Here is a 27417-nt window from a genome sequence, read left to right as displayed (position 1 = left end):
GAGCTGAGATCACACCATTGCACTCCAGCCGGGGTGACACAGCGAGACCCTGTCTTAAAAAAAAAAAAAAAGTTGACTAATCTGAATGGAAATATTTCTAAAATACATTATCTTTTTATGCTTTGCAATTCCTCATAGTGTAGGTTTGTTTCATTGTTTTTTTTTAAATACTGAACTTTATTCTGAACATCTCTCATTGACCCCAAACTATGTACTATAATTTATCAGTTTCATATCTGTTTTTTTTTTTCTTTTTGAGACGGAGTTTCGCTCTGTTGCCCAGGCTGGAGTGCAGTGGGACAATCTCGGCTCACTGCAACCTCCGCCTCCCAGGTTCAGGCAGTTCTCCTGCTTCAGCCTCCCTAGTAGCTGGGATTACAGGCATGCACCACCACACCTGGCTAATTTTGTATTTTTAGTAGAGACAGGGTTTCACCATGTTGGCCAGGCTGGTCTTGAACTCCTGACCTCAGGTGATCTGCCTGTCTCCGCCTGCCAAAGTGCTGGGATTACAAGTGTGAGCCACCGCGCCTAGCCATATCTGTTCTTTTTTTTTTTTTTTTTTTTTTTTTTGAGACAGAGTCTCACTCTGTTGCCTAGGCCAGGCTGGAGTGTGCAGTGGTGCAATCTCAGCTCACTGCAACCTCCACTTCCCTAGTTCAAGGGATTCTTCTGCCTCAGCCTCCCTAGTAGCTAGGATTACAGGTGCATGCCACCACACCTGGCTAATTTTTGTATTTTTGTAGAGACCAGGTGTCACCATGTTAGCTAGGCAGGTCTCAAACACCCGACCTCAGGTGATCCGCCTGCCTCTGCCTCCTAAAGTGCTGGGATTACAGGCATGAACCACCGCGCCTAGTCCATATCTGTTCTTTTTTTTTTTTTTTTTTTTGGAGACAGAGTCTTGCTCTGTCGCCAAGGCCGGAGTGCAGTGGCATGATCTCAGCTCACTGCAACCTCCGCCTCCCGGGTTTAAGCGATTCTCCTGCCTCATCCTCCCAAGTAGCTGGGACTACAGGCACCTGCCATCATGCCAGGCTAATTTTTGAATTTTTAGTAGAGAAGGGGTTTCACCATATTGGCCAGGCTGGTCTCAAACTCCTGACCTTGTGATCCACCCGCCTCGGCCTCCCAAAGTGCTGGGATTACAGGCCTGAGCCACCGCACCCGGCCAGCCTGTATCTGTTCTTTAAAGTTGTTTTGTTTTCCTTACTCTCATATTCTTCTTGCTGCTTATTGTGCCTTGTTGCTGCCTGTTGTGCAATTTCTTCCCTCTTGTATTTTACTGAACTTCATCTGAAGAAGCCTTAGTAGCCAGATAAACAAGCTTGTTTGGGCTAAAAAATCAATTGCTGTGTGAGAGTTTGTTGGATTCTGTTCTGAGTAAAGGGTATGCGTTTTATTGTACGGACTTTGTATCACCTATTTTGGCTTTTCATCTAGGCCTTTTTTTTTTTTTTTTTTCTTTTTTCTTTTTAGCTTCCTGGTTCTAGATACAACTGATACTCTGATACAACCTGGGTAAATGTGGTCTTGAGTAGTAAATTATCTGTGAAGCTTCTCCGAACTTTGCCACATAAATGAGCCTGCTCTTATTGTGAAGTAAATCTTACTCTAATCTGTATGTGAGTCAGTGGGAAATATCTGAGCCTTCGGATGGCTTTTGTTGTTAACTGAGATTAGTTCTCTAGATTTTAGTGATTTCGTTTTGAACACCATACAAGTATGTGGTCCTTGGTTTATTTGGTCACTTGTAATGTCTTTAAAATTTTATTTTAAATTAGGAAATATTTTAGAAATACAAGAAAGTCACACACTATGAGATTAAACAGATGTTAACGTTTTGCCCCATTTTCATCAGACTGTGCATGCTTTTTTTGGGGGGGAATAAAATGTCACAGATACCACTAAAGCCCATTTCCATCTCGTCCCACCCTGCCTCTAGAAGTAACTTCTTTCTTCAGGTAGGTGCGTATTATTCCTTTTTATTCCTATGTATAGTTTAAAACTTTAATTGCATATTAGTAGCCACAAACATCACATACCAATATTCTGTGCCTTTTGCATTTTTACATTAATGGTAATTATTTTTGACCTTCTGCAAGTGGCTCTTTTCAATGTTTCTTGTTAGAAAACTTGGCTCAACTTGAGTTTACTAATTATCTGCTTCTTCTTGTCTTTAGCTATTATAGAACTGTTCCACCAAGGCAACAATTATTGCTATTTTAATGGTGAAATCAGTTTTATTAGGCAAAGTGACTCAGGCTTCAGACTGGCATTTGGAATTGTCACACTGGAGATTTTCTTTTACTGAAATCTCAGGACATTGACAATCAGAAAAAAACCCTCTTGAGTCTTACTGTCTTACATGTAAGATGTGTTCCTGAGTGACTGTAGTAAAGACTCATTCAGGAAAATGTTATCTCCGATTTCTGCCTCCCTAGCTCATAGGAAACTTCCATTGTAAAGTTGTTACCAGGCGTCAAGCTGCCTCTTTGGTACAGCCCTTACTTAGTATTTGGCTCAGTTGAAGTGCAGTCTATATAGGAGGCCAAGAAGACTTAATCCTGGGTTTGAAACAAAGCAAGGATACACTAACATTCTATCCTTTAATAACATCAAGTAGAAAAATTGAAAATGAGCTTGTTATCAGTGCACTTTTATATGCCAACCTTGTTTCACTTGTGTTTTAAACTGGGAAACTGAAGATTTTAATGCTGAAATTTCTTTGAATTATTACTTGTTTTTTTGATAGTGGAACACACAGCTAATATTTACTAACATGAAGGTGTCAAAGGTGAGAAATCATGTACTACACCATCAGGTCAGCACTACTGTTTGGAAGAGCAGCATCACAAAGAGCAGTGTTATACTGCGTTGTAGTCAGCACATACACTTATGTCTAAACAGATATTTTAAATTACCTTCTTGGGGTAGTACACATATGCTGATATCCAAAGTGCCATATAATACAATACATAGTTTTTAAACTTCGTATCATTCTGATCAGAAGCTTTATAAACTGTTAGGTGAATGCTGTTAGATGATATGAGAGCACAATTTAACCTGTGTGTGTGTATGTGTATGTCTTAACATCTATTAAGTGATGACTACATATGAGGCACTAAGTGCTAAAACAGAGACTTTACATAGATTATCCCATTATTGGTCAACTTTTTAAATAAGTGCATCTCTAATATAAGACAAGATGCTGACCAATTTTTAAAATGTGAATGGATTTCTATTTTTAAGATAAGTACCTTTGTTCCTTTGGTTCCTCCCTCCCACCCTTCCAGAAATGGTAGTATCCTGGAAAAAAAAAATTAGTAGCAATTCAAGAAACAGCTTAATTCATTAGTATAAACAGATGAGTTTCCCTTAAACACAGGAGGAGTTGGAAGGTACTTGTAATTGGATGTTGTGCATGGTGCCTTTCCAAAATGCACAAATACTTTCTCTCAAATGGTTGCAGTAGTAATGTGCTGTGTGATTTGGCATGTATAATGTTGTACAGGTATCTTGACATTGGTGGATTAACTGCTTGGCTACTGTGAAATTCACTGTAGATGTTGATGGATGAAAGTGTGGTTGCCTAGATAATGATTAAGACCAGTAACTAAACCACAGTTATTATTTTGCTGGCATAAACTTCAAACTCAGAGAGGTTTTTATTCATTTTACCCATTGGAGCATACCCCAGTAAGTGCTTCATTTCTTTGTGTTTCTGATTTTTTTTTTTTTTTTTTTAAGATGGAGTCTTGCTTTTGTCACCCAGGTTGGAGTGCAATGGCGCGATTTCGGCTCACTGCAACCTCCGCCTCCTGGGTTCAAGCGATTCTCCTGCCTCAGCCTCCCGAGTAGCTGGGATTACAGGCGCCTGCCACCACCCCCAGCTAATCTTTGTATTTTTAATAGAGATGGGGTTTCACCATATTAGCCAGGCTGGTCTCGAACCCCTGACCTCGTGATCCACCCACCTTGGCCTCCCAAAGTGCTGGGATTACAGGCATGAGCCGCTGTGCCCAGCCTTGTTTCTGAATTTTTAAGTCAACTTCTGACTAGGCAAAGAATTCTTTTTGTTTTTTTGTTCAACTTTAGTGCTGTAAATCACCAGTTGGACACAAAGGTTTTAGTGCTATTTAGGTATGTTTTGGTGAAATAGTGTGAAGGAATATTGCTGCTTAAAAGATAAGCCATTCATTAAATGACATCTTTGTTTTGAAACATGAAGATTTATGAGAAGCATTTTTTTTGTGAGCCAAAGTAGTTTCACTTTATGTGTTAGAGATTTTGAATAGCTCATTATAGACTTTGTAATTTATTGTCTCTCATTTAGGCAGGTAATTTTAGTTGCCAGCTAATCATGTTTAAATATGTAATGGTTATTAATAAATGATCACCCATATACAGGTCTTTCATGCAGATAGCGTACTACTCTGATGTTCTTACCTAGTTTTGTGGTATGTTCAGTTGTCTAAGAGCATTGTTGATCTGCACACAGATTTTGTTTGGTCTATACAGTGTTTCTGAAAACTTGAATTAGTTACCATTAATAAAAAACAGACTGCACATGAAATCTGAATTCGTAGCTTTTTTAAAAAAAATTGGAAGATCAGGCCAGGTGCGGTGGCTCATGCCTGTAATCCCAGCACTTTGGGAGGCCGAGGCGGGCAGATCACCTGAGGTCGGGAGTTCGAGACCAGCCTGACCAACATGGAGAAACCCCGTCTCTACTAGAAATACAAAATTTACCGGGCGTGGTGGCACATGCCTGTAATCCCAGCTACTAGGGAGGCTGAGGCAGGAAAATCGCTTGAACCTGGGAGGCGGAGGTTGCGGTGAGCCGAGATCACGCCATTGCACTCCAGCCTGGGCAACAAGAGCGAAACTCCGTCTCAAAAAAAAAAAAAAAAAAAAAAAATTGGAAGATCTGTCAGCACTAAACCTGCCAGTCACCATAGTGATAATTCATTGGCTCCAAGAAATCGCTACCATCTCCTCCTTTTAAGGGGTTGTGCACAGCTTCCACATGGCTTGCTACACTTACCTGCCTCAGGAAGCATTTCTTTGTGATTTAGGGCATCTGTGTTTTTGTTATTTTAGATTTAGAACATTCAAATGTCTGGAAATGAATTTGAAGTTTTGTTTAAAACAACAAAATAAATGCATATAAGCAAGGTTATGACTAAATTGAAAAATGCACAAGAGGCCGGGCGTGGTGGCTCACATCTGTAATCTCAGCACTTTGGGAGGCTGAGACGGGCGAATCACGAGGTCAGGAGTTTGAGACCAGCCTGACCAACAAGGTGAAACCCCATCTCTACTAAAAATACAAAAATTAGATGGGTGTGGTGGTGCACACCTGTAATCCCAGCTACTCAGGAGGCTGAGGCAGGAGAATCGCTTGAACCTAGGAGATGGAGGTTGCAGTGAGCCAAGATCGCATCATTGCACTCCAGCCTGGGCGAGAGAGAGAGACTCCATCTCAAAAAAAAAAAAAAAAAAAAAAAAAAAAGAAAAATGCACAAGAGTGTTAAACAAGCAGTTCACAGTGGAAAAACTTAATGGCGCACACACACACACCCACACACACACACGAGAAAAGATGCATAGTAACCAATGTTATTAGTAATTAGGGAAATTCTGATTAAACCAATGGACTATCAGTAAAAAAAAATTTTTTTTTTTTTAAATTTTTGAGACAAAGTTTTGCTCTTGTTGCCCAGGCTGGAGTACAATGGCTCAGTCTAGCTCACTGCAACCTCCACTGCCTGGGTTCAAGTGATTCTCCTGCTTCAGCCTTCCAAGTAGCTGGGATTACAGGCGTGCACCACAGGCCTGGCTAATTTTTTTTTTTTTTTTTTTTTTAGTAGAAATGGGGTTTCACCATGTTGGTCAGGCTGGTGTTGAACTCCTGACCTCAAGTAATCCACCCACCTCAGCCTCCCAAAGTGCTGGGATTACAGGCGTGAGCCACTGTGCCTGGCCAGGACTATCATTTAATACCCATTAGATTGTCAAAAATATTAAAGTTTTTCAGAACATGCTGAAAGTGGGATTTCTTCATTCTTTGCTCATGGGAATGTCAGTTGACACCACTCTAGAGGATAATTTGGCAGTTCTTGGTAAAGTTGAAGATTTATGTCCAACAATCCAGAAAGTCCACTATTAGGTTCCTTTCCATGGAAGAATTATCTCATGTGTGCACAGGAAAACATGGACCAAGATGCTAGTTTGTTTGTTTGTTTGTTTGTTTATTTATTTTTGAGACAGAGTCTTGCTCTGTTGCTCAGGCTGGAGTGCAGTGGCACAATCTCCGCTCACTGCAAGCTCCGCCTCCCAGGTTCACATCATTCTCCTGCCTCAGCCTCCCGAGTAGCTGGGACTACAGGCACCTGCCACCATGCCCGGCTAATTTTTTGTATTTTTAGTAGAGACGGGGTTTCACCGTGTTAGCCAGGATGGTCTCAATCTCCTGACCTCATGATCCGCCTGCCTCGGCCTCCCAAAGTGCTGGGATTACAGGCATGAGCCACCGTGCCCGGCCTTAATTTTTGTATTTTTAGTGGAGATGGGGTCTCTCTACTCTCTATGTCAGCCAGGCTGGTCTTGAATTCCTGGCCTCAAGTGATCTGCCTGCCTGACCCTCCAGAAGTGCTAGGATTACAGGTGTGAGCCACCACACTCGGCGGTAAGAGTTATTGTATAAAGTTTTGACATAATTTATAGTGTCAGCCTTCTTCCTCTATCCTCACAGAAGGCCTCATGGTGAGTTTGATGTGCAGGTTAAAATATATAATTATTGCAATATGTTGTAAGAAATGTTTCCTAATTAAGATTTTTATGAAATTAAACGTATTTATTTATTTATTTATTTATTTTGAGATAGAGTTTCACTCTGTTGCCAGGCTGGAGTGTAGTGGCGGGATTTCAGCCCACTGCAATCTCTGCCTCCCGGGTTTAAGCAATTGTCGTGCCTCAGCCCCCTGAGTAGCTGGAATTACGGGCCTATGCCACCTTGCCTGGCTGATTTTTGTATTCTTTTTTTTTTTTTTTTTTTTTGAGATGTAGGCTCACTCTGTCGCCCAGGCTGCAGTGCAATGGTGCGATCTCAGCCCATTGCAAGCTCACCTCCTGGGTTCAAGTGATTCTCCTGCCCCTGCATCGTGAGTAGCTGGGATTACAGGTGTGTGCCACCAGACCTGGCTAATTTTTAGTAGAGATGGGGTTACACCATGTTGGCCAGGCTGATCTCAAACTCCTGACCTCAAGTGATCCGCCTGCCTCGGCCTCCCAAGGTGCCAAGATTACAGGTGTGAGCCGATGCCCCCAGCCTATTTTTATTTTTTGAGACAGAGTCTCACTCTGTTGTTCAGGCCGGAGGTCAGTGATGTAATCATAGCTCACTGCAGCCTTGCTTGACCTCCTGGGCTTAAGGGATCCTCCTCCCTCAGCCTCTCCAGTAGTTAGGACTATAGGTGGATACCATCACACCCACCTAATTAAAAAAATTTTTTTTGTCTCACTGTGTTGCCCAAGCTGGTCTTGAATTTTTGACCTCAAGTAATCCTCCTGCCTCAGCCTCCCAAAGTGTTGGGATTACAGGCATGAGCCACTGTGCCCAGCCCTTTAATAGTTTAAAATCAAAGTTTAAGTAGAAAACATTATTTTATTTGGCTCATTGGTTAGATGTAAGTGATGTGAAATACTTAAACATCCATTATTGTTTTTAATATAATTTGGAAAATATGAGTTGCTTTGGATTATTAAAACTTCATTTGTTTGTACCATTGATGCATAAATTCTCAGTCTAGGTTTTAGCGAAGTCTGGATTTTAAAAAATTGACTGTGATATTAGTTCAAGTCTTACGAACATCATTATTATTATTATTTGAGAGACACAGAGTCTTGCTCAGTTGCCCAGGATGGAGTGCAGCTGCACAATCACAGCTTATTGCAGCCTCAACCTCCTGGGCTCAAGCAGTCCTCCCACTTCAACCTCCCGAGTAGCTGGGACTATAGGCACACATCACAACTCCTGGCCAATTTTTGTATTTTTTGTAGAGATGGGGTTTCGCCATGTTTTCCAGGCTGGTCTCAAACTCCTGGGCTCAAGCGATCCTCTTTGCTTGGCCTCCCAAAGTGCTGGGATTACAGGTGTGTGCCAACACACCTGGCCAAGTTGTATATACTATTAATCTAGGCTATTTCTGACACTGTTGATTTTCCTTTTCCCCTTAGGTGAGGCAGGCGACTAATCAGATTGTGATGAATTGTGCTGATATTGATATTATTACAGCTTCATATGCACCAGAAGGAGATGAAGGTAAGAGCTGTTTTCCATTTTAATTTGCTGTCTGCATGTGCATATGTGGGGTGTGTGTGTGTGTGTGTGTGAGAGAGAGAGAGAGAGAGACATTTTCAGGTTAAGACTTCAATGTTTGTTACTTTAGAAATGGGTAAATTCAGCTGGGTGAAGTGGCTCACGCCTATAATCGCAGCACTTGGGAGGCTGAGGCGAGCAGATCCCTGAGCCCATGAGTTTGAGACCAGCCTGGGCCACATGGCGAAACAAAAACAAACAAACAAAAATATTAGCTAGGCATAGTGGTGCGTGCCTGTAGTCCCAGCTATTTGGGAGGCTGAGGTGGGAGGATCTATTGAGCCCAGGTGGCCGAGGCTGCAGTGAGCCATGACTGCGCCGCTGCACTTCAGCCTGTGCGACAGAGTGAGACCTTGACTCAAAAAAAGAAAAAGAAAAAGGGTAAAATGTTTATGGGAAATATTGAATAGTATAACCTAACAGTATTGTGAAATAAAGTAAATGTCACAATTTATTTTATTTTTAAATTTATTTATTTTTTTTTTGAGACAGAGTCTTGCTCTGACGCCCAGGCTGGAGTGCAGTGGCGTGATCTCAGCTCACTGCTATCTCTGCCTCGTGGGTTCAAGCAGTTCTCCCTGCCTCAGCCTCCTGAGTGGCTGAGATTACAGGTGTCCACCACCATACCTAGCTAATTTTTGTATTTTTAGTAGAGACAGGGTTTTGCTGTGTTGGCCAGGCTGGTCTTGAACTCCTGATCTCAGGTGATCTGCCTGCCTCCCAAAGTGCTGGGATTACAGATGTGAGCCACCACACCCGGCCAAATGTCACAATTTAAATTCTACTTCCAAGATTAACTTATTTTGTGATACTAGGGAAATCACATTTTCATAAGTATAAAATGAATATAATATGCATAATAAAGCTGATGAGTTATTTGAAAAATTAAGTACTTTGAACATGAAAGGCTCCTCAAAGAGGCTTCGTTTTTATGTTTTTCTTAAAGTTTTTTCTTCTTTTTGTACTATAGTTTAAAATTGAGATAAGTCATACTCCTAATTCGGAGAAAAACATTTGCTTTATGAGACAATATGAAGATTAGAAGCTAAATAATGGAGTTAGTTACAGGGGAAGAACATGCTAAAAAGAAACATGGTATAGAATGTGGAACTCCATTAGTGTCTATAAAATGAGAACTGTTTTAGACCTTATAATTTTAGTATGAAAGTAGTCCATTTTGACTGGAAATCTTATTCCCATATGAGCTGCTTTTTAAATAGATACCAAGTTTGGCATAAACTCTTACAAGTACATCAGTATTGGAGCTGGATTGCTTTTTACTTTTTTTTTTTTTTGAGAGAGTCTCGCTCTGTCACCCAGGCTGGGGGGCAGTGGCATGATCTCAACTACCACAACCTCTGTCTCCTGGTCTCAAGCCATCCTCCCACCTCAACCTCCCAAGTAGCTGATATTACAGGCGTGTACCACCATGCCTGGCTAATATTCGTATTTGTATTTTTTTATAGATATGGGGGGGGGGGGGTCTTCCTATATTGCCCAGGCTGGTCTTGAACTCCTGGGCTCAAGGGATCTGACCTCTTCGGCCTTGCAGGTTGCTGGGATTACAGCAAGAGCCACCACACCTGGTTGCCTTTTTACTTTTGATTTCACCTAGACATTCCTTGTCAAAATGGTTATTGGTTACTCTGAGACTTCTTTAATATAAAATAATTTACAGCCGGGCGCGGTGGCTCACGCCTGTAATCCCAGCACTTTGGGAGGCCGAGGCGGGTGGATCACAAGGTCAGGAGATGGAGACCATCCTGGCTAACTCGGTGAAACCCCGTCTCTACTAAAAATACAAAAAATTAGCTGGGCGTGGTGGCACGCACCTGTGGTCCCAGCTACTCGGGAGGTTGAGGCAGGAGAATGGCGTGAACCCGGGAGGCGGAGCTTGCAGTGAGCCGAGATCGCGCCACTGCACTCCAGCCTGGGCGACAGAGCAAGACTCCGTCTCAAAAAAAAAAATAAATAAAATAAAATAATTTAGACATTTGATCTTTTAACTTACATTTTATATTTTGATTTCCTCTCTCCTTTACATTATACTGAAAAGAAGTTTCATTTTAAGGCCTCATAACATTTATGATTTTTTCTTAAACTATTTTGTCTATAGAAAGTCAAAGTAGTAGCAGTTGAACATACTATTCCCAAGAAGTACTTAAGTTCAATTGATTGTAAATTAGATCAAACTGCTGGAAGAACAGATTCTTCAAATGGACTTGAGTGAGTGCCAGCTTTTAAAAAATTGTCTGGTAAATGAAAGAGTGATTATTTAATTTCTTTAACTGTGGAGAAAAATAGAAGTACTTTAGCCAGGTATATCAAAGCAACAAGGCTTTCTTTGTTGCAGGTAGAGAATGTTTAAATTCGATGTGTGGTTTTAAAGTGGTATGTAGATAGATAGATCTAGTAATATAAATGTGTACCTTCCAGCTGGCGTGGTTTCAGCTCAAGTTTGTTTTTTATCTTCCTGTACTAAAAATGTCAGGATAGAATTCAGGTGACTGAAAAGTTCTTTTTTTTTTTTTTTTGAGATGGAGTCTCGCTCTGTCGCCCAACGATCTCGGCTTGCTGCAACCTCCGCCTCTGGGGTTCAAGCAATTCTTCTGCCTCAGTCTCCTGAGTAGCTGGGATTACAGGCGTGTGCCACCACACCTGGCTAATTTTTGTATTTTTAGTAGAGATGGGGTTTCACTATGTTTGTTAGGCTGGTCTTGAACTCCTGGCCTCGTGATCCACCCGCCTCAGCCTCCCAAAGTGTTGGGATTACAGGCGTGAGCCACTGCGCCCGACCTGACTGAAAAGTTTTGAATATGCGTGACCGAATGTTGCTAAGCTCATAATGATCTGTATCTCACGGAAGCCCAGTTAGTGTTCTTACTAAGAGAGTCAGGAGAGAAATGAAAACTTAATGGAAAAGAAGATTTGAAGAGAGATTCTGATAAAACATTAAATTATTTTAGATACATAATATATATTCAGTGCTGGGTGCAGTGGCTCACGCCTGTAATCCCAGCACTTTGGGAGGCTGTGGCGGGTGGATCATGACGTCAGAAGTTCAAGACCAGCCTGGCGAAGATGGTGAAACCCCATCTCTACTAAAAATAAAAAAATTAGCTGGGTGTGGTGGCAGGTGCCTGTAATCCCAGCTACTCGGGAGGCTGAGGCAGAGAATTGCTTGAACCCGGGAGGCAGAGGTTGCAGTGAGCCAGGATCGTGCCACTGCACGCCAGCCTGGGTGACAGAGACTCTGTCTCAAAAAAAAAATATTTTCCTTCAGAACTAGCTAAGGTACATTTCTCAACACTTTTCTACCACAGCTATGAGAAAAAACCTGAAGTCATGTGTAAGCCCACGTAATTTTAGAGTTTAAGTGAATGGGAAGTTGTATGAGTTGTTAAAGTTTGAATTGGGGGCAGCCAGGTGTGGTGGCTCACACCTGTAATCCCAGCATTTTGGGAGGGCTAGGTGGGCGGATCACCTGTGGTCAGGAGTTTGAGAACAGCCTGGCCAACATGGTGAAACACCATCTCTACTAAAAACGCAAAAATTAGCTGGGTGTGGTGGCAGGCACCTGTAATTCCAGCTACTTCGGAGGCTGAAGGCAGGAGAATCGCCTGAACCCAGGAGGCGGAAGTTGCAGTGAGTGGAGATTGTGCCACTGCACTCCAGCCTGGGCCACAGAGCAAGACTCTGTCTCAAAAAAAAAAAAAAAAAAAAAAGTTTGGATTGGGAACAGTGATAGATTTGGCCTTCCACGTGTATGTGTATATATATATATAATTTAAAAAAAGAAGGTAAAAGTAAAATCAGAAAATTACTTTCAAGGCATGAAATTGTTGCTTCTTTTAATTTTTTTTTTTTTTCTTTTTGAGATGGAGTCTCGCTCTGTCACCCAGGCTGGAGTGCAGTGGCGCAGTCTCGGCTCACTGCAAGCTCTGCCTCCCGGGTTCACGCCATTCTCCTGCCTCAGCCTCCCCAGCATCTGGGGCTACAGGCGCACGCTGCCACGCCCAGCTAATTTTTGTATTTTTAGTAGAGACGAGGTTTTACCGTATTAGCCAGGATGGTCTCGATCTCCTGACCTTGTGATACGCCCGCCTCGGCCTCCCAAAGTGCTGGGATTAAAGGTGTGAGCCACCGTGCCTAGCCAATTGTTGCTTCTTTGTGTAAGTTTTTATTTGAAGAAAAAGGCCATTTTTTTGTGGTATGTGCAATCATCCTAAAAGACCTATGGGCATGTGTCTGTTTTTTTTTTTTTTTTGAGATGGAGTCTTGCAGTATCGCCCAGGCTGGAGTACAGTGGCGCAATATCGGCTCACTGCAACTAGTAGAACTTTCTTTTTTTTTTTTTTTTTTAAAGAACTTGTTTTAAAATAATCCTTAATAGGCTTTTATTAACACTGTTTGGATATTAGTTATGTACCCTTTTCTCTTTGCAAAAATGAAAGATCATTTCAAGTAGAAATTAAAGGTTTGTTTCTCATCCCTTTCTTTAGATATAGTAACAGTTATACCAGATATATATATATATATATTTTTTTTTTTTTTTTTTTTTTTTTTTTTGAGACAGAGTTTCACTCTTGTTGCCCAGGCTGCAGTGCAATGGCATGATCTTGCTCACTGCAACCTCTGCCTACCAGGTTCAAGCAATTCTCCTGCCTCAGCCTCCCGAGTAGCTGGGATCACAGGTGTGCACCACCACGCCCAGCTAATTTTTGTATTTTTAGTAGAGACCCGGTTTCACCATGTTGGCCAGCCTGGTCTCGAACTCGAGACCTCAGGTGATCCACCTACTTTGGCCTCCCAAAGTGCTGGGATTACAGGCATGAGCCACCACGCCCGGCCCAGTTATACCAGATATAGGCAAATTTGCTAGTTGTTTAGATTTCTGGAATTGTGCCAACTACACATCAAGAGACTATTTAGCTTTGTTACAGAAGTCAGTATCAGTTTCTTGTTATAAGACAAGACCTGGTTTTACAGACTTTTCTATTTCTCAATGGAACTTTACTCTGAAGATATACTCTTCCATTTAAATACTAGTTCCAAAACCTACATTATATGGTGACTGCTTAATAAACATTTAACATTTTGGTTAATTTAAATCTTGTTGATGTGTATACATGAATAACTGGGCTAAAAGCAGATACCTTTGATTATTGTGAAACTTCAAGTAAATATTGTGTGAAAAGGACCCCTTCTGTCTCACAAATTCTGGCCCCTCAGCTCATTGTCTGAACAGTGATTCCCTTGCATATAATAAATTCCCTTGGCTTATATATAATAATAAATGAAGTTTATTATTTATTTGAACTTTTTACCCCTGTAAATACCAAGGTTCTTTTTGCCTAAGTGGTAATTTGTGTCATTCAAAGAGTTTTTATTAAATATTATTATTATTATTTGAGATAGAGTCTCACTCTTATTGCCCAGGCTGGAGTGCAGTGGCACTATCTCGGCTCACTACAGCCTCCGTCTCCTGGGTTGAAGCGATTCTTGTGCCTCAGCCTCCCAAGATGCTGGGATTACAGGTGTGTGCCACCAAACCTGGCTAATTTTTAAATTTTTGTAGAGATGGGGTTTCCCCATTTTGGCTAGGCTGCTCTCAAACTGTTGACGCCCACCTTGGCCTCCCAAAGTGCTGGGATTACAGGTGTGAACCACTGCACCAGACCTTAAATACTCTGTTTAAGTGATAGTTTGATAAGTGTGAATGCAAGTCTGAAATAGGTTTCTTTGCTTGTGAGAAAGTATAACGAATTGCGAAGACAATAGTGACAAACAGAGGGCATATTTTTCAAAGAGGAAGAGTTTATATAGTGTTAACATTAAGACAAAAGTCTTAAGTTTCTAATTTCTGATCTTGTTTGTTGGGATTTCTTTCTTTCTTTTTTTTTTTTTTTTTTTGAGACAGGTCTTTCTCTGTCATCCAGGCTGGAATGCAGTGGCGCAGTCATGGCTTACTGCAGCCTCCTGGGCTCAAGTTACTCTCCCACCACAGCCTCCCGGAGAGCTGGGATGGCAGGCATGTGCCACCACACCTGGCTAATTTTTTAATTTTTGTAGAGATGGGGTTTTGCAATGTTCCCCAGGCTGGTCTCAGACTCCAAGACTCAAGCAGTCCTCCTACCTCAGCTTCCCAAAGTGCTGGGATTACAGATATGAGCCACTGTGCCTGGCCCTTGTTTGGATTTCTATGCTTATCTGTGAAATTTATTCTGGTTTCTATGCAGGATAGATCCATTCTCAAATAAACAACCCTTAAGTATCATTAGTTCAAACTGGAGCCAAATAAAGAAATGTCAGCATTAGAAGGAGCAAGTGATAGTTAGCCAGCCCCTTTATTCCTTTTTAGTGCAAATCAGAGATAAAGAACATGAAGTTTGCAGTGTATTTGCATTCTTTCACTTTTACATTTGTTGGTTTTGAATAATATTGAGGGGCTGTCTGATAAAGAACCTGTGTAGGTTTCCATATGGCTATATACAAAGTATATGAGTGTAGAACAGTTTTAAATTTTGTGTTAGTTATATTTGGTAAGTTTTAAAACATTCTTTAAATAGCCTTAAGGTGATATGGATTGCTTTAGTGACTGCTGTTTTAGGAATTTAGTTGGCTTATTGCTGACTATAGAGGGAACGTTTTATCTTCTTTTTAACCTCCAGTTCAGGTTAGGTGCCTAACCAAGTGAAACATTTTTCATAATGTAATGTTTAATAGTGATAATTATAAAAATAATGGTGAGTTTAGTGTTTACTCTATACCAGGCACTAAGTGCATTACATGTTCATATAGAGAACAACCGTAGGCACAGAGAGGGTATCTACTTTAGGTAATAAAACTGATAAATGTTAGAGCCAGGATTCAAACCCAGGCGGTTTGGATCTAGGGTCCATGTAGTTGCCACTCTATTGCCTGTCATTAATATAACCGCACCATATTGCAATTATTTGTTTGTGTCATGTCTGTACTACTTTTCAATGGAATCTTAAGATCCTTGAGGGGCCGGGCACGGTAGCTCATGGCTGTAATCCCAGCACTTTGGGAGGCCGAGGCGGGCGGCTCACCTAAGGTCAGGAGTTCAAGACCAGCCTGGCTAACATGGTGAAACCTCGTCTCTACTAAAAAAAAAAAGTACAAAAATTAGCTGGGTGTGGTGGTAGGCGCCTGTAATCCTAGCTACTTGGGAGGCTGAGGTGGGAGAATTGCTTGAACCTGGGAGGCAGAGGTTGCAGTGAGCCAAGATCACGCCATTGCACTCCAGCCTGGGGGACAAGAGACTTCTACTCAAAAAAAAAAAAAAAAAAAAAAATCCAGTAATTATGATTCATTCTTTTTCATTTGTGGTTTTCCCTGTTATCTGACATATAGTAGGGATTTAATAAATATACATTGAATGAAACGAAGAAAATCTAGATAAATGGAGTAAGTCTGTCATACGGTAGTTACAGTAGTTCCTCCTTATCTACGGCAGATGTATTCTAAGACCCCCAATGGTATGCCTGAAACCACAGATAGTAGCAAAACTTATATATGCTATGTTTTTCCCTATACATATGTACTATGATAAAGTTTAATTTTTACATTTGAAATAGTAAGAAATTAACAAAAGCTAATAAAAAATAGAACCATTATAACAATATACTGTAATAAAAGTTACATGAATGTTGTGTGCGTCTCTCTCTTTTTTTTTTTTTGAGACGTTGCTCTGTCGCCCAGGCTGGAGTGTAATGGTGGGATCTCAGCTCACTGCAACCTCTGCCTCCCAGGTTCAAGCGATTCTCCTGCCCTAGCCTCCTGAGTAGCTGGGACTACAGGCGCATGCCACCACACCCGGCTAATTTTTTGTGTTTTTAGTAGAGACGGGGTTTCATCGTGTTAGCCAGGATGGTCTCCATCTTCTGACCTCGTGATCTGCCCGCCTCGGCCTCCCAAATTGCTGGGATTACAGGTGTGAGCCACAATATCTTTTTTTTTTTTTTGAGATGGAGTTTCACTCTTGTTGCCCAGGCTGGAGTGCGATGGTGTGATCTCGGCTCACTGCAACCGCTGCCTCCTGGGTTTAAGCAAGTCTCCTGCCTCAGCCTCCCAAGTAGCTGGGATTACAGGCATGCGCCACCACGCCTGGCTAATTTTGTATTTTTAGTAGGGACAGGGTTTCTCCATGTTGATCAGGCTGGTCTCAAACTCCTGACCTCAGGTGATCTTACCCCCTCAGCCTCGTAAAGTGTTGGGATTACAGGCATGAGCCACCGCGCCCAGCCAATATCTTCTTTTTAAAAAAATTTATTTCATTTATTTATTTTTAGAGGCAGAGTCTCTGTTGCCCAGGTTGGAGTGCAGTGGTGCCATCATATCTCACTGCAGCCTCAAACTGCTGGGCTCAAGTGATCCTCCTGCTTCAGCCTCCCAGTTAGCTAGGACTATAGGTATGCACCAACACCCAGCAAATTTGTAAAAATTTTTTGTGAGTCAGGTCTGGCTTTATTGCTGAAGTTGGTCTTGAACTCCTGGCTTCAAGCGATCCTCCTGCCTCAGCCTCCCAAAGTGCCAGGATTACAGGCATGAGCCACTGTGCCCAGCCTCTCTTATAGTATCTTATTGTATTATACTCACCCTTCTTCTTTGACATTTCCAAACTGCTAGCATCACTACTCTTGTGCTTTGAGGCCATTATTAAGTACAATAAAGGTTGCTTAAACACAGAAGCCTTGTGATACATTGACAGTCAATCTGATAACTGAGATGGCTACTAGGTGACTAATGGGCTGGGTGGCATATATATACAGCATGGATAGGTCGGAGAAAGGGATGATTCATGTTCTGGGCAGAATGGAATGGGAGGGTACAAGATTTCATCACACTATTCAGAACAGTACAGTTTAAAACTTATGAATTGTTTGTTTCTGGAATTTTCCATTTAATATTTTCAGACTGTAGTTGACTCTAGGCAATTGAAACTGTGGAAAGTGAAACTGCAGATAAGGGGGGACTTGTCAGGTCTGCATTTCTTCATGTGCTCTATCCTATTAACTTTATGGGTAACAAAATTATTTTGTATTTGAGATTATTTTGTTACCAGCTTTAACTTGTATTTTACTTCCCTTTGAGGACTACCATCAAGATACTTACTAATTGTAAAGATTCTTTACGGTATTTTAAATATTAAGAAAATGGAGAGCATAAAAAACTGCCGTAAATTATGTAGTTTTGCATTAAATATAGAGAAAACACTGATTGCGTAATGTTAGTAACATTGTAGTGTATACTGTTCTTTTTTTTTTTTTTTTTTTTTTGAGATGGAGTTTCGCTCTTATTGCCCAGGCTGGAGTGCAATGGCATGATTTTGGCTCGCCGTAACCTCAGCCTCCCGGGTTCAAGTGATTCTCCTGCCTCAGCCTCCTGAGTAGCTGGGATTACAGGCATGCACCACCACACCCGGCTAATTTTGTATTTTTAGTAGAGATGGAGTTTATCCATGTTGGTCAGGCTGGTCTCGAACCTCCGACCACAGGTGATCCGCCTGCCTCAGCCTCCCGCAGTGCTGGGATTACAGGCACAAGCCACCGCGCCCGGCCATGTATGCTGTTCTTAAGTGTGAAGCTGGAAGAGTTAGTTGTTCTCCAAATCAATGCTTCCGTACTTTTTTTCAAGGCATTAGTAGAAACTGATGTTTTCCTGGTACATAAGGAAGAGGAGGCTCACAACTGGAGGGTATCAGAGATCTTTCATTGCTCTAGGCCTACCAGGCTGGTCCAAGGGCCAAGGGAATTATTATCTTGATAAACCTGTAATCCATGTTTGGATCTGCCACAGTTAGGGAAGCTCTGCTATAGTTTCAAGTTAATAGAATTAGAAGGGAAGTTAGGTAGTAGTCAGGGCTCATTTTATTTATTTGTGCCTTCTGTTTTACTTTTTTTTTTTTTTTTGAAATGGAGTCTTGTGCTGGCGCGACCTCGGCTCACTACAACCTCTGCCTCCCGGGTTCAAGCAATTCTCCTTTTTTTTTTTTTTTTTTTAATTCATCATTCTTGGGTGTTTCTCGCAGAGGGGGATTTGGCAGGGTCATAGGACAATAGAGGAGGGAAGGTCAGCAGATAAACAAGTGAACAAAGGTCTCTGGTTTTCCTAGGCAGAGGACCCTGCGGCCTTTTTTTTTTTGCAGCGTTTGTGTCCCTGGGTACTTGAGATTAGGGAGTGGTGATGACTCTTAACGAGCATGCTGCCTTCAAGCATCTGTTTAACAAAGCACATCTTGCACCACCCTTGATCCATTTAACCCTGAGTGGACACAGCACATGTTTCAGAGAGCACCGGGTTGGGGGTAAGGTCATAGATCAACAGCATCCCAAGGCAGAAGAATTTTTCTTAGTACAGAACAAAATGGAGTCTCCTATGTCTACTTCTTTCTACACAGACACAGCAACAATCTGATTTCTTTATCTTTTCCCCACATTTCCCCCTTTTCTATTCGACAAAACCGCCATCGTCATCATGGCCGCTGTCAATGAGCTGTTGGGTACACCTCCCAGATGGGGTGGCGGCCGGGCAGAGGGGCTCCTCACTTCCCAGAAGGGGTGGCCGGGCAGAGGCGCCCCCCACCTCCCGGACGGGGCGGCTGGCCGGGTGGGGGCTGCCCCCCGCCTCCCTCCGGGACAGGGCGGCTCAAGCAATTCTCTTGCCTCTGCCTCCCAAGTAGCTGGGACTACAGACGCAGGCCACCACGCCCGGCTAATTTTTGTATTTTTAGTAGAGATGGGGTTTCCCCACGTTGGCCAGGCTGGTCTCGAACTCCTGACCTTGTGATCCACCTGCCGTGGTCTCCCAAAGTGCTGGGATTACAGGCATGAGCCACTGCACCCAGCCTGTTTTACTTTTTTCTTGATCGCAGATCTTTTTCAGTTTTCTTGCTTTTTTTCTCAAAGAACTAACCATTGCTTTGTAGACCTCGGTTGACTATTATTTCCTTATTAACTTCTGCTTCCTTTGGGTTTACTTTGCAAGGTTTTTTTTTTATTTTTGAGACGGAGTCTCACTCTGTCACCCAGGCTGGAGTGCAGTGACTGATCTTGGCTCACTGCAATCCCTGCCTTCTGGTTTCAAGTGATTCTTATGCCTCAGCCTCCTGATAGCTAGGATTAAAGGCATGTGCCACCACACCCAGCTAATTTTTGTATTTTTAGTAGAGGCGGAGTTTTACCATGTTGGTCAGGCTGGTCTCAAACTCCTGACCTCAAGTGATCGGTTCGCCTTGGCCTCCCAAAGTGCTGGGATTACAGGTGTGAGCCACCGCTACCGTGCCCGGTCTACTTTGCAGATTTAAAAAAACTTCTTTAGGCTGGTCCCAGTGCAGTGGTGTTTATAACTCATCAATCATAGCCAGAACAGATTTCTTTATTCCTTCTTCACTCCCACTGCTTCACTTGACTACCCTTAAAAAAAAAACAAACAGAAGTCTTGAGATGGATGTTTGGCTTATTACTTTTTAGTCCTTCTTTCTAGTATATTCATTTAAATATAAATTTTAATCCTAAAAATGTACTGCTTTTAGCTGCAGCCCACACTTTTTTTGGTTTGTTTGTTTTGAGGGAAATTCAATTTGCATACCTGTTTTCATGTAACAACAAATATTTTTTTTTTGAGACAGAGTTTCTCTGTTGTTGTTTAGGCTGGAGTGCAATGATGTGATCTTGGCTCACTGCAACCTCCGCCTCCTGGGTTCAAGCGATTCTCCTGCCTTAGCCTCCCAAGTAGCTGAGATTACAGGCATGCACCACCACAGCCGGCTAGTTTTGTATTTTTAGTAGAGACGGGGTTTCTCCGTGTTGGTCAGGCTGGTCTTGCTAATAGGAACTTAATTCACCAAATTAAGAATATTTAGTTTTTGTAGAGATTTTGCTCTTGAAAATGTTGCAGTCTTGCTTTCGTCTTGTCAGTCCAGTCAGAATTGTGAAGTAATTTTTTTTCTCATTCCAGAAATACATGCTACAGGATTTAACTATCAGAATGAAGATGAAAAAGTCACCTTGTCTTTCCCTAGTACTCTGCAAACAGGTAAGAGACATAGCTTTTGTAAAATCTCGTGATGAATATAGTGACATCTGACTTCCTCCAGAGAAATTTATTGTATGCCATTTTTTCCCTCGTTGTTATTAGCAGATTAAGTATTAAGAGCTTTTTTTTTTTTCCTTTGAGACGGAGTCTTACTCTTGCCCAGGCTGGAGAGTAGTGGCGTGATCTTGGCTCACTACAACCTCCACCTTCCAGGTTCAAGCGATTCTCCTGCCTCGGCCTCCCAAGTAGCTGGGATTACAGGCGCCTACCACCACACTGGCTAATTTTTTTGTATTTTTAGTAGAGACGAGGTTTCGCCATGTTGGCCAGGCTGGTCTTGAACTCCTGATCTCAAGCGATCTGCCCACCCTGGCCTCCCAAAGTGGTAGGATTACAGGCAGGAGCCACCCCGCCCAGCCGTATTAAGAGCTTTTTAAAGAGGTTTGTTGCAACTTTTGGGCCACCAGCATTTCCTTCTGCGGAAGTTGGGCTACGAAAAGCAGGGTTTCCACCTCCTGTCACTCTATATTCTCTTTAAACAAACAAGCCAAGAAAAACAGGACAAAAACTAAAGATCATTCTATCCTAGAATGTAATGTATTGTTTTCCAGTTTTACCTTTTTAAAAATACCTTTACCTAGGCCGGGCATGGTGGCTCACACCTGCAATCCTAGCGCTTTGGGAGGCCAAGGCGGGCTGATCACTTGAAGCCAGGAGTTAGGGACCAGCCTGGCCAACATGGCAAAACCCCATCTCTACCAAAAAACACAAAAATTACCCAGTGTGGTGGCTCATCCCTATAATCTCAGCTACTCAGAAGGCTGAGGCAAGAAAATCGCCAGAAGCCAGGAAGTGGAGGTTGCAGTGAACCGAGATCGTGCCACTGCACTCCAGCCTGGGTGATAGAGTGGGACTCTGTCTAAAACAAACAAACAAAATACCTTTACCTAGCTCTATCTTCTATTAATTGAATCCAAATCCCTGAAGTGAATGGTCACAGATGATTTTGATATACAACCAGAGATCAAATAGGTATTGTGTTATTGAGGGCACAGAAAGAAAGATACGTTGATATGTTACTATTGTTAGGTATAAAAGCACAAAGAAATAGACTTTCTGAGCTTAGTATATGTGGAAGAAATTATATACAAATCAATTGGTGAAGTACTAAGACTTTGATGAATGAACAAATGAAAAGGAACAGATAATTCAAAAGGAAGAAAATGTAAATGACTAATAAACATGTGAAAAGATATTGAGCCTCCTAGTAATGAGAAATTTTTGCTTCTCATGTGAGCTGAAATTTTAAAAATTCCCAATGATATGGCTGCCTTGATATCGCTGGGGGGAGTATAAATCCATGTAATTTTTTTGAAAAGCATTCTGGCAGTATATCAAGAGCCTAAATATGTTCATGTCCTTTGACCCAGCAATTCTGCTAATAGGAATATATCCCAAGGAAAAGTCATAAATACAGAAAATAGTTTATGCCCAGAAGTGTCTGAGATATTACTTATGGTAGTAAAAAATTATAATTAATATATTTGTTCAACACTAAGGAAATGATCAAGCCAGGAATGATATATCTATATAGTGAAATATACTTAGCAATTAAAAGTGAGGTTTGTGAATTCTTAACCCTGTAAAGTGCTTATTATAATGTAAAATTGAAAAGCAGAATATAAAATTACATATTTAAGGTGGTGAATCATGTCTCTAAATGGCACAAATAAAATGATAATTATGTCTGGGTTATGTCTGGGTGTTGACATAATTGGTGATTTTTATTCTTATTTATATCTTTTGTCTGATTTTCACAATTTTCCTACTGAGAATCTATTGAATTAATATAAAATTATTTTTAGAAAAAATTTAAATTGGAGATGTTTAGTCTTTTATTTCAGTGCTCTTGGAGGCCCTTTATGTGTAATTATTATAAAAATAAATGGGCCGGGCGTGGTGGCTCACACCTGTAATCCCAGCACTTTGAGAGGCCGAGGCGGGTGGATCACGAGGTCAGGAGATCAAGACCATCCTGACTAACACGGTGAAACCCTGTCTCTACTAAAAATACAAAAAATTAGCTGGGAATGGTGGCAGGTGCCTGTAGTCCCAGCTACTCGGGAGGCTGAGGCAGGAAAATGGCATGAACCCGGGAGGTGGAGCTTGCAGTGAGCCGAGATCGCACCACTGCACTCTGGCCTGGGCGACAGAGTGAGACTCTGTCCCAAAAAACAAAACAAAACAAAACAAAAAAAATGCTTTGCCATGAACATGTATTAAAAGCTATTGAAGAATATAATTTGAAAAGGAAGGAGATTCTTTCGCTGATTTCTTCTACTTCCATTGTCTGGTGAATCTGTCTAGAAATATTCCTATGTATATATAAATTTATGTATATAATTTAACCCACAAATAGGATCACAAATCTCAGTGGCTTGTAACCACTGAGATTTCTTTCTTCTTTACACATGGGCCATGAGGAGTGCTGATCATATGCAGCCATATCACCAACTCTACTGGCTCCACTTGGGTCCCAACTGTCTTTCCAGGACTAGTAGTGAGCGAGCAGCCACTCTCTGTATCATGCATGGCAGAGGGCAGAGGCTCAGGGATGGGGAGAAAGCTAGAACACAAAGACACATTTAAAACTTCTGCATGGCCAGGCGTGGTGACTCACACCTGTAATCCCAGCATTTTTGGAGGCTGAGGCAGGAGGATTGCTTGAGCCCAGGAGTTCGAGACCAGCCTAGGCAATGTAGTGAGACCCTGTCTCTATAAAAAATAAAATAAAAAATAAAATTTCTGTATGATGGTGGTATACTTGATGTCTACTCACATTTCATTGACCAAAGCAAGTAGCATGACCAAGCCCAAAGTCACTGGGGTAGCATTTAACAGACATTTGCAAAAAGTTTCTAATGAAAGATAGGGCAAAAAGCAAAATTATAAGTATAATAGAAATAAAGGAAGTTGGAAAAAGCAAAGACAAATCTAAAGAAAGTTTAAAAAAAAAAAAAAACCCAAAGCTAATTACTATCCTTAGAGGGTTAAGAGAAAGCATTGCGTTCATTAAACAAGGACAGGACAGAATGCCATCAGATAGGAAGAATTACAGCAGGAAAACTTGGAAATTATGATAGGTATAAAAAACCCAGTAAAAGTGTTAAAGATGAAGTTGAGGAAACTTCTAAGCAGTAGAAAAAACAGATAGAAAACAGAAAAATAGATTTGAGAACCAGTCCAGCAGAACCAACATCCATCTAGTAAAACAGAAAGCAGAGAAAATGGGAAGAGGATTTTTTTATTTTCATTTTTGCAACAGAATCTTGCTCTGTCACCCAGGCTGGAGTGCAGTGGTGCGATCTCGGCTCACCACAGCCTCCACCTCGTGGGTTCCAGTGATTCTCCTGCCTCAGCCTCCTGGGTAGCTGAAATCACAGGCACATACCACCATGCCCAGCTGATTTTTGTATTTTTAGTAGAGTTGGGGTTTCACCATGTTGGCCAGGCTGGTCTCGAACTCCAGACCTTAGGTGATCTGCCCACTTCGGCCTCTCAAAGTGCTAGGATTACAGGCGTGTGCCACTGTGCCCGGCCAGAAGAGAAACTTTCAAAAAGACAGGAACATTTCCTTGAACTGATAGAGCAGGAGCCTTCAGTTTGCAAAGGTACACCATTGAGAGAGACTAGCTTAAAAAATGTAAAAATTGCCACACTGACTGAAATTTTAGAACTTTTGCGATAAAGTAAAACTCCCAGAAAGTTCCTGTCTGGGATGGGGGGCAATAGGAGGGAAGGCAGGTAGCATACTACCTTTAAAATTTAGGAATCAGAATAGTCCTAGACTTACCATTAGGAACAGTGGAAACTTAGACTCTAATGAAGCTGTTCATTCAAAATACAAAGTGAATCTGATTTTCAACCTAAGATTGCATGCTTAACCCAACTTTGAATTTCGGAGTAAAAATATTTTCAGATTTGCAAGGTCATAGAAAATTCGATTCTTTGTAAAAGATATTGGAGTGGGGGATGGATTAGCTAAAGCATGACTTTCTACAGTGAAGAGAAAATGTCTAAAGTTGAAAAATGAAGAAATAGGCTGTGGTCGTGGCTCATGCCTGTAATCCCAACACTTTGGGAGGCTGAGGTGGGAGGATTGCTTGCCCAAGAATTGAAGGCTGCAGTGAGCCATGATTGTACCACTGCCCTCGCGCCTGGGCGACAGAGCAAGACTGTCTCAAAGAAAGGAAAAGAAAAAATAGCTGTGTAAGCAAGACATTTAGAAGTCACAGAGTTTGAAATTGATTGCTTCTAGGGGCAGGGTGTGGGGAGTAGGGCCTAGTGTTGAGCAGGGCCTGGAGCTTACGTATTTTAAACTATGAACTATTACTTTGATAGAAATTTAAAAAATTTTAGAGTTTTAAATCTATATCATTACAGACTATATATATTCTGTGTTTACACTGTGAAAAAATTAGAAGTCAATAGAAAAAGAGAAATGAAAAAAATCCCTTTTTATATATTTGGAAAAATTATACCTCTGAATAATTGAGTCAAAGAAGACTTGTTATGGAAATTAGAAAATATTTAGAACTGAATAATGAAATTACCACATATGAAACATTAGGGATAAACGTGTTTCATATGCAGATAAAATATTAGAGAGGATATTTAGTTAAGAAGAAAGACTGAAAATTAATTAGCTAAGCATTAAACTCATAAAAACAAAAGGTAATTTGGAGAAAGTAGAAGAAAGTTTTAAGAGCAGAAACAAATGAAATAAGTGAAGTGAGGGGCAGAAATATTAAAAAACTGATATTTAAAAATAGTCCCAAAAGATATATAAACCTAGCCAGTATAGAAAATAAAAGCGTAGATTGAATTGTTGTTCAGCATTAGGAAATATGGTAACCATTTTTCATTAAATTTAAAAAGTTAAACATTCTATATTTATCAAAAGGAATCAGTTTATTTGCTAGAATTCACCAGGGAAGAGTAGACAGAAACTTCTAACATGATAGAAGATATGTATTACACACACACACACACGACATAATCTGTGCCAAGTACTGTTTTAAGTGCCTCAAAAATATTAATTTATTTAATCCTTTCAACAACCTTTTGAGGTAGATTTGTTTTGTGACAAAGTCTCTCTGTCACCCAGGCTGGAGTATAGTGGTGCAGTCACGGCTCACTGCATCCTCAAACTCCTGGGTTTAAGTGATTTCTCCCACTTCAGCCTCCCATGTAGCTAGGACTGCCTACACATGACACTGCATCTGGTTAATTTTTAAATTTTTTTGTAGAGACAGGGTCTCGTTATGTTGCCTAGGTTGGTCTCAAATGCCTGGCCTCAGGTGATCCTCCTACCTCAGAGAGAGGATCTTGCCATCCTCCCAAATGTTGAGATTACAGGCATGAGCCACTACGCCAGCCAGATTCTGTTACTTCTATTTTGTAGATAAACTAAGGCAGAAAAATGATTTCATTAACTTAAATAATTTGTCCAAGGTAACATAGCTAGTAAGTAACATAGCTGGGATTTAAACCCAAGTAGTTTAACTGAAAAGTCTGCACTTTTAACCACCACATTGTGCTATCTTTATTTTTCAAATCAAATATTTCAAAAACATAGTACATTTACATAATTTGAAATTCAAATGCTATGCAATAAAATTTTGTTTGCCAGTCTACCCTGTCTTCTTTCTCAGCTCCATTCCTCAACAGAATGAAATGAAATTTTCCTTTCAAAGCTATACCCTGCTTTTGTAAGCATTTATGTATATACTTTTTAAGAACACAGAAATCACCATGCCATACATAATGTTCTGCACCTTTCTTCTTTTCCCCTTAACTGTAAATATTGGAGGCCATTTATTATTAGTATATAAGAGATGTATCATTCTTGGTAAGGTCTGTTTACAGCAGACATGCTAAATGGTGAAGCTATTTCAAATAATAACAAACAAGTTAGAGAAGGTTATGACCATTAGTATAGTATGATTTAACATAATTTTTGATATTTTTGGCCAATATAACAATTTTGAGCTAATATAACAACTGATATAAATATTAGAACAGAAAAATTATCTTGCAGGTGTGACAATATTGAATTATTATTATTATTATTTTTTGAGATGGAGTCTCGCTCTGTCGTCCAGGCTGGAGTGCAGTGGCGCGATCTCAGCTCACTGCAAGCTCTGCCTCCTGGGTTCATGCCATTCTCCTGTCTCAGCCTCCCGAGTAGCTGGGACTACAGGTGCCCGCCACCACGCCCAGCTAATTTTGTTTTTGTATTTTTAGTAGAGATGGGGTTTCACTGTGTTAGCCAGGATGGTCTTGATCTCCTGACCTCGTGATCCGCCCACCTCGGCCTCCCAAAGTGCTGGAATTACAGGTGTGAGCCACCACGCCCAGCCGACAATATTGAATTATTGAATATCTGTTTGAAATCATTGGCTTTCACATTTTCCCAAGGTTTGCTTTAAGAATGAAGTTAATCTTTTTCAAGACAGATTGCACAAGTGATCTATCTAATAATGAAGCAAATACTGAGCTTATCTTAGGAGGACATTAATAATCTTTGTGTTTAGCCTCATCAAATTTAACAGTAATGCAAGCTATTATACAGCTAAGTAAAACCTACTTTTCTGAAATTGGCACCATTCTGGGATAGTGATTAAATTACCATAATTATTGTAAGGTCTAACAACCTTAGAATTAGTGGCTGAGGGTCCTGAGGGTGGCATTTATATGGAGAAACACTGGTAGTTGTCAGCATTTTGAAGAGTCAAAAACAAGATAATAAAAAGTGGTAACACATGGCGAAACCCTGTTTCTACTAAAAACAAAAATTAGTCAGGCCTGGTGGCGCACGCCTGTAGTTCCAGCTAATCAGGAGGCTGAGGCAGGAGAATTGCTTGAACCCAGGAGCCAAAGGTTGCAGTGAGCCGAGATTGCACCACTGCACT

The 27417-nt window shown here is 41.1% G+C and overlaps 1 protein-coding gene across 3 annotated transcripts in view; it reads left to right on the top strand.

Annotated features, from left to right (window-relative positions):
- NPEPPS (aminopeptidase puromycin sensitive) overlaps window positions 1-27417 on the top strand; it is a 109931-nt gene that overhangs the window by 35366 nt on the left and 47148 nt on the right. For all 3 annotated transcript variants that reach the window (XM_063798336.1, XM_063798335.1, XM_054671273.1), the window contains 2 exons: window positions 8242-8326; window positions 20366-20443. In XM_063798336.1, the coding sequence (XP_063654406.1) occupies window positions 8242-8326; window positions 20366-20443 (163 nt within the window). The remainder of the gene's footprint in view (window positions 1-8241; window positions 8327-20365; window positions 20444-27417) is intronic.

Source organism: Pan troglodytes, chromosome 19 (genome assembly GCF_028858775.2).
Source record: "Pan troglodytes isolate AG18354 chromosome 19, NHGRI_mPanTro3-v2.0_pri, whole genome shotgun sequence".
NCBI lineage: Eukaryota > Metazoa > Chordata > Mammalia > Primates > Hominidae > Pan > Pan troglodytes.
This window is presented reverse-complemented; position numbering and strand designations above follow the sequence as displayed.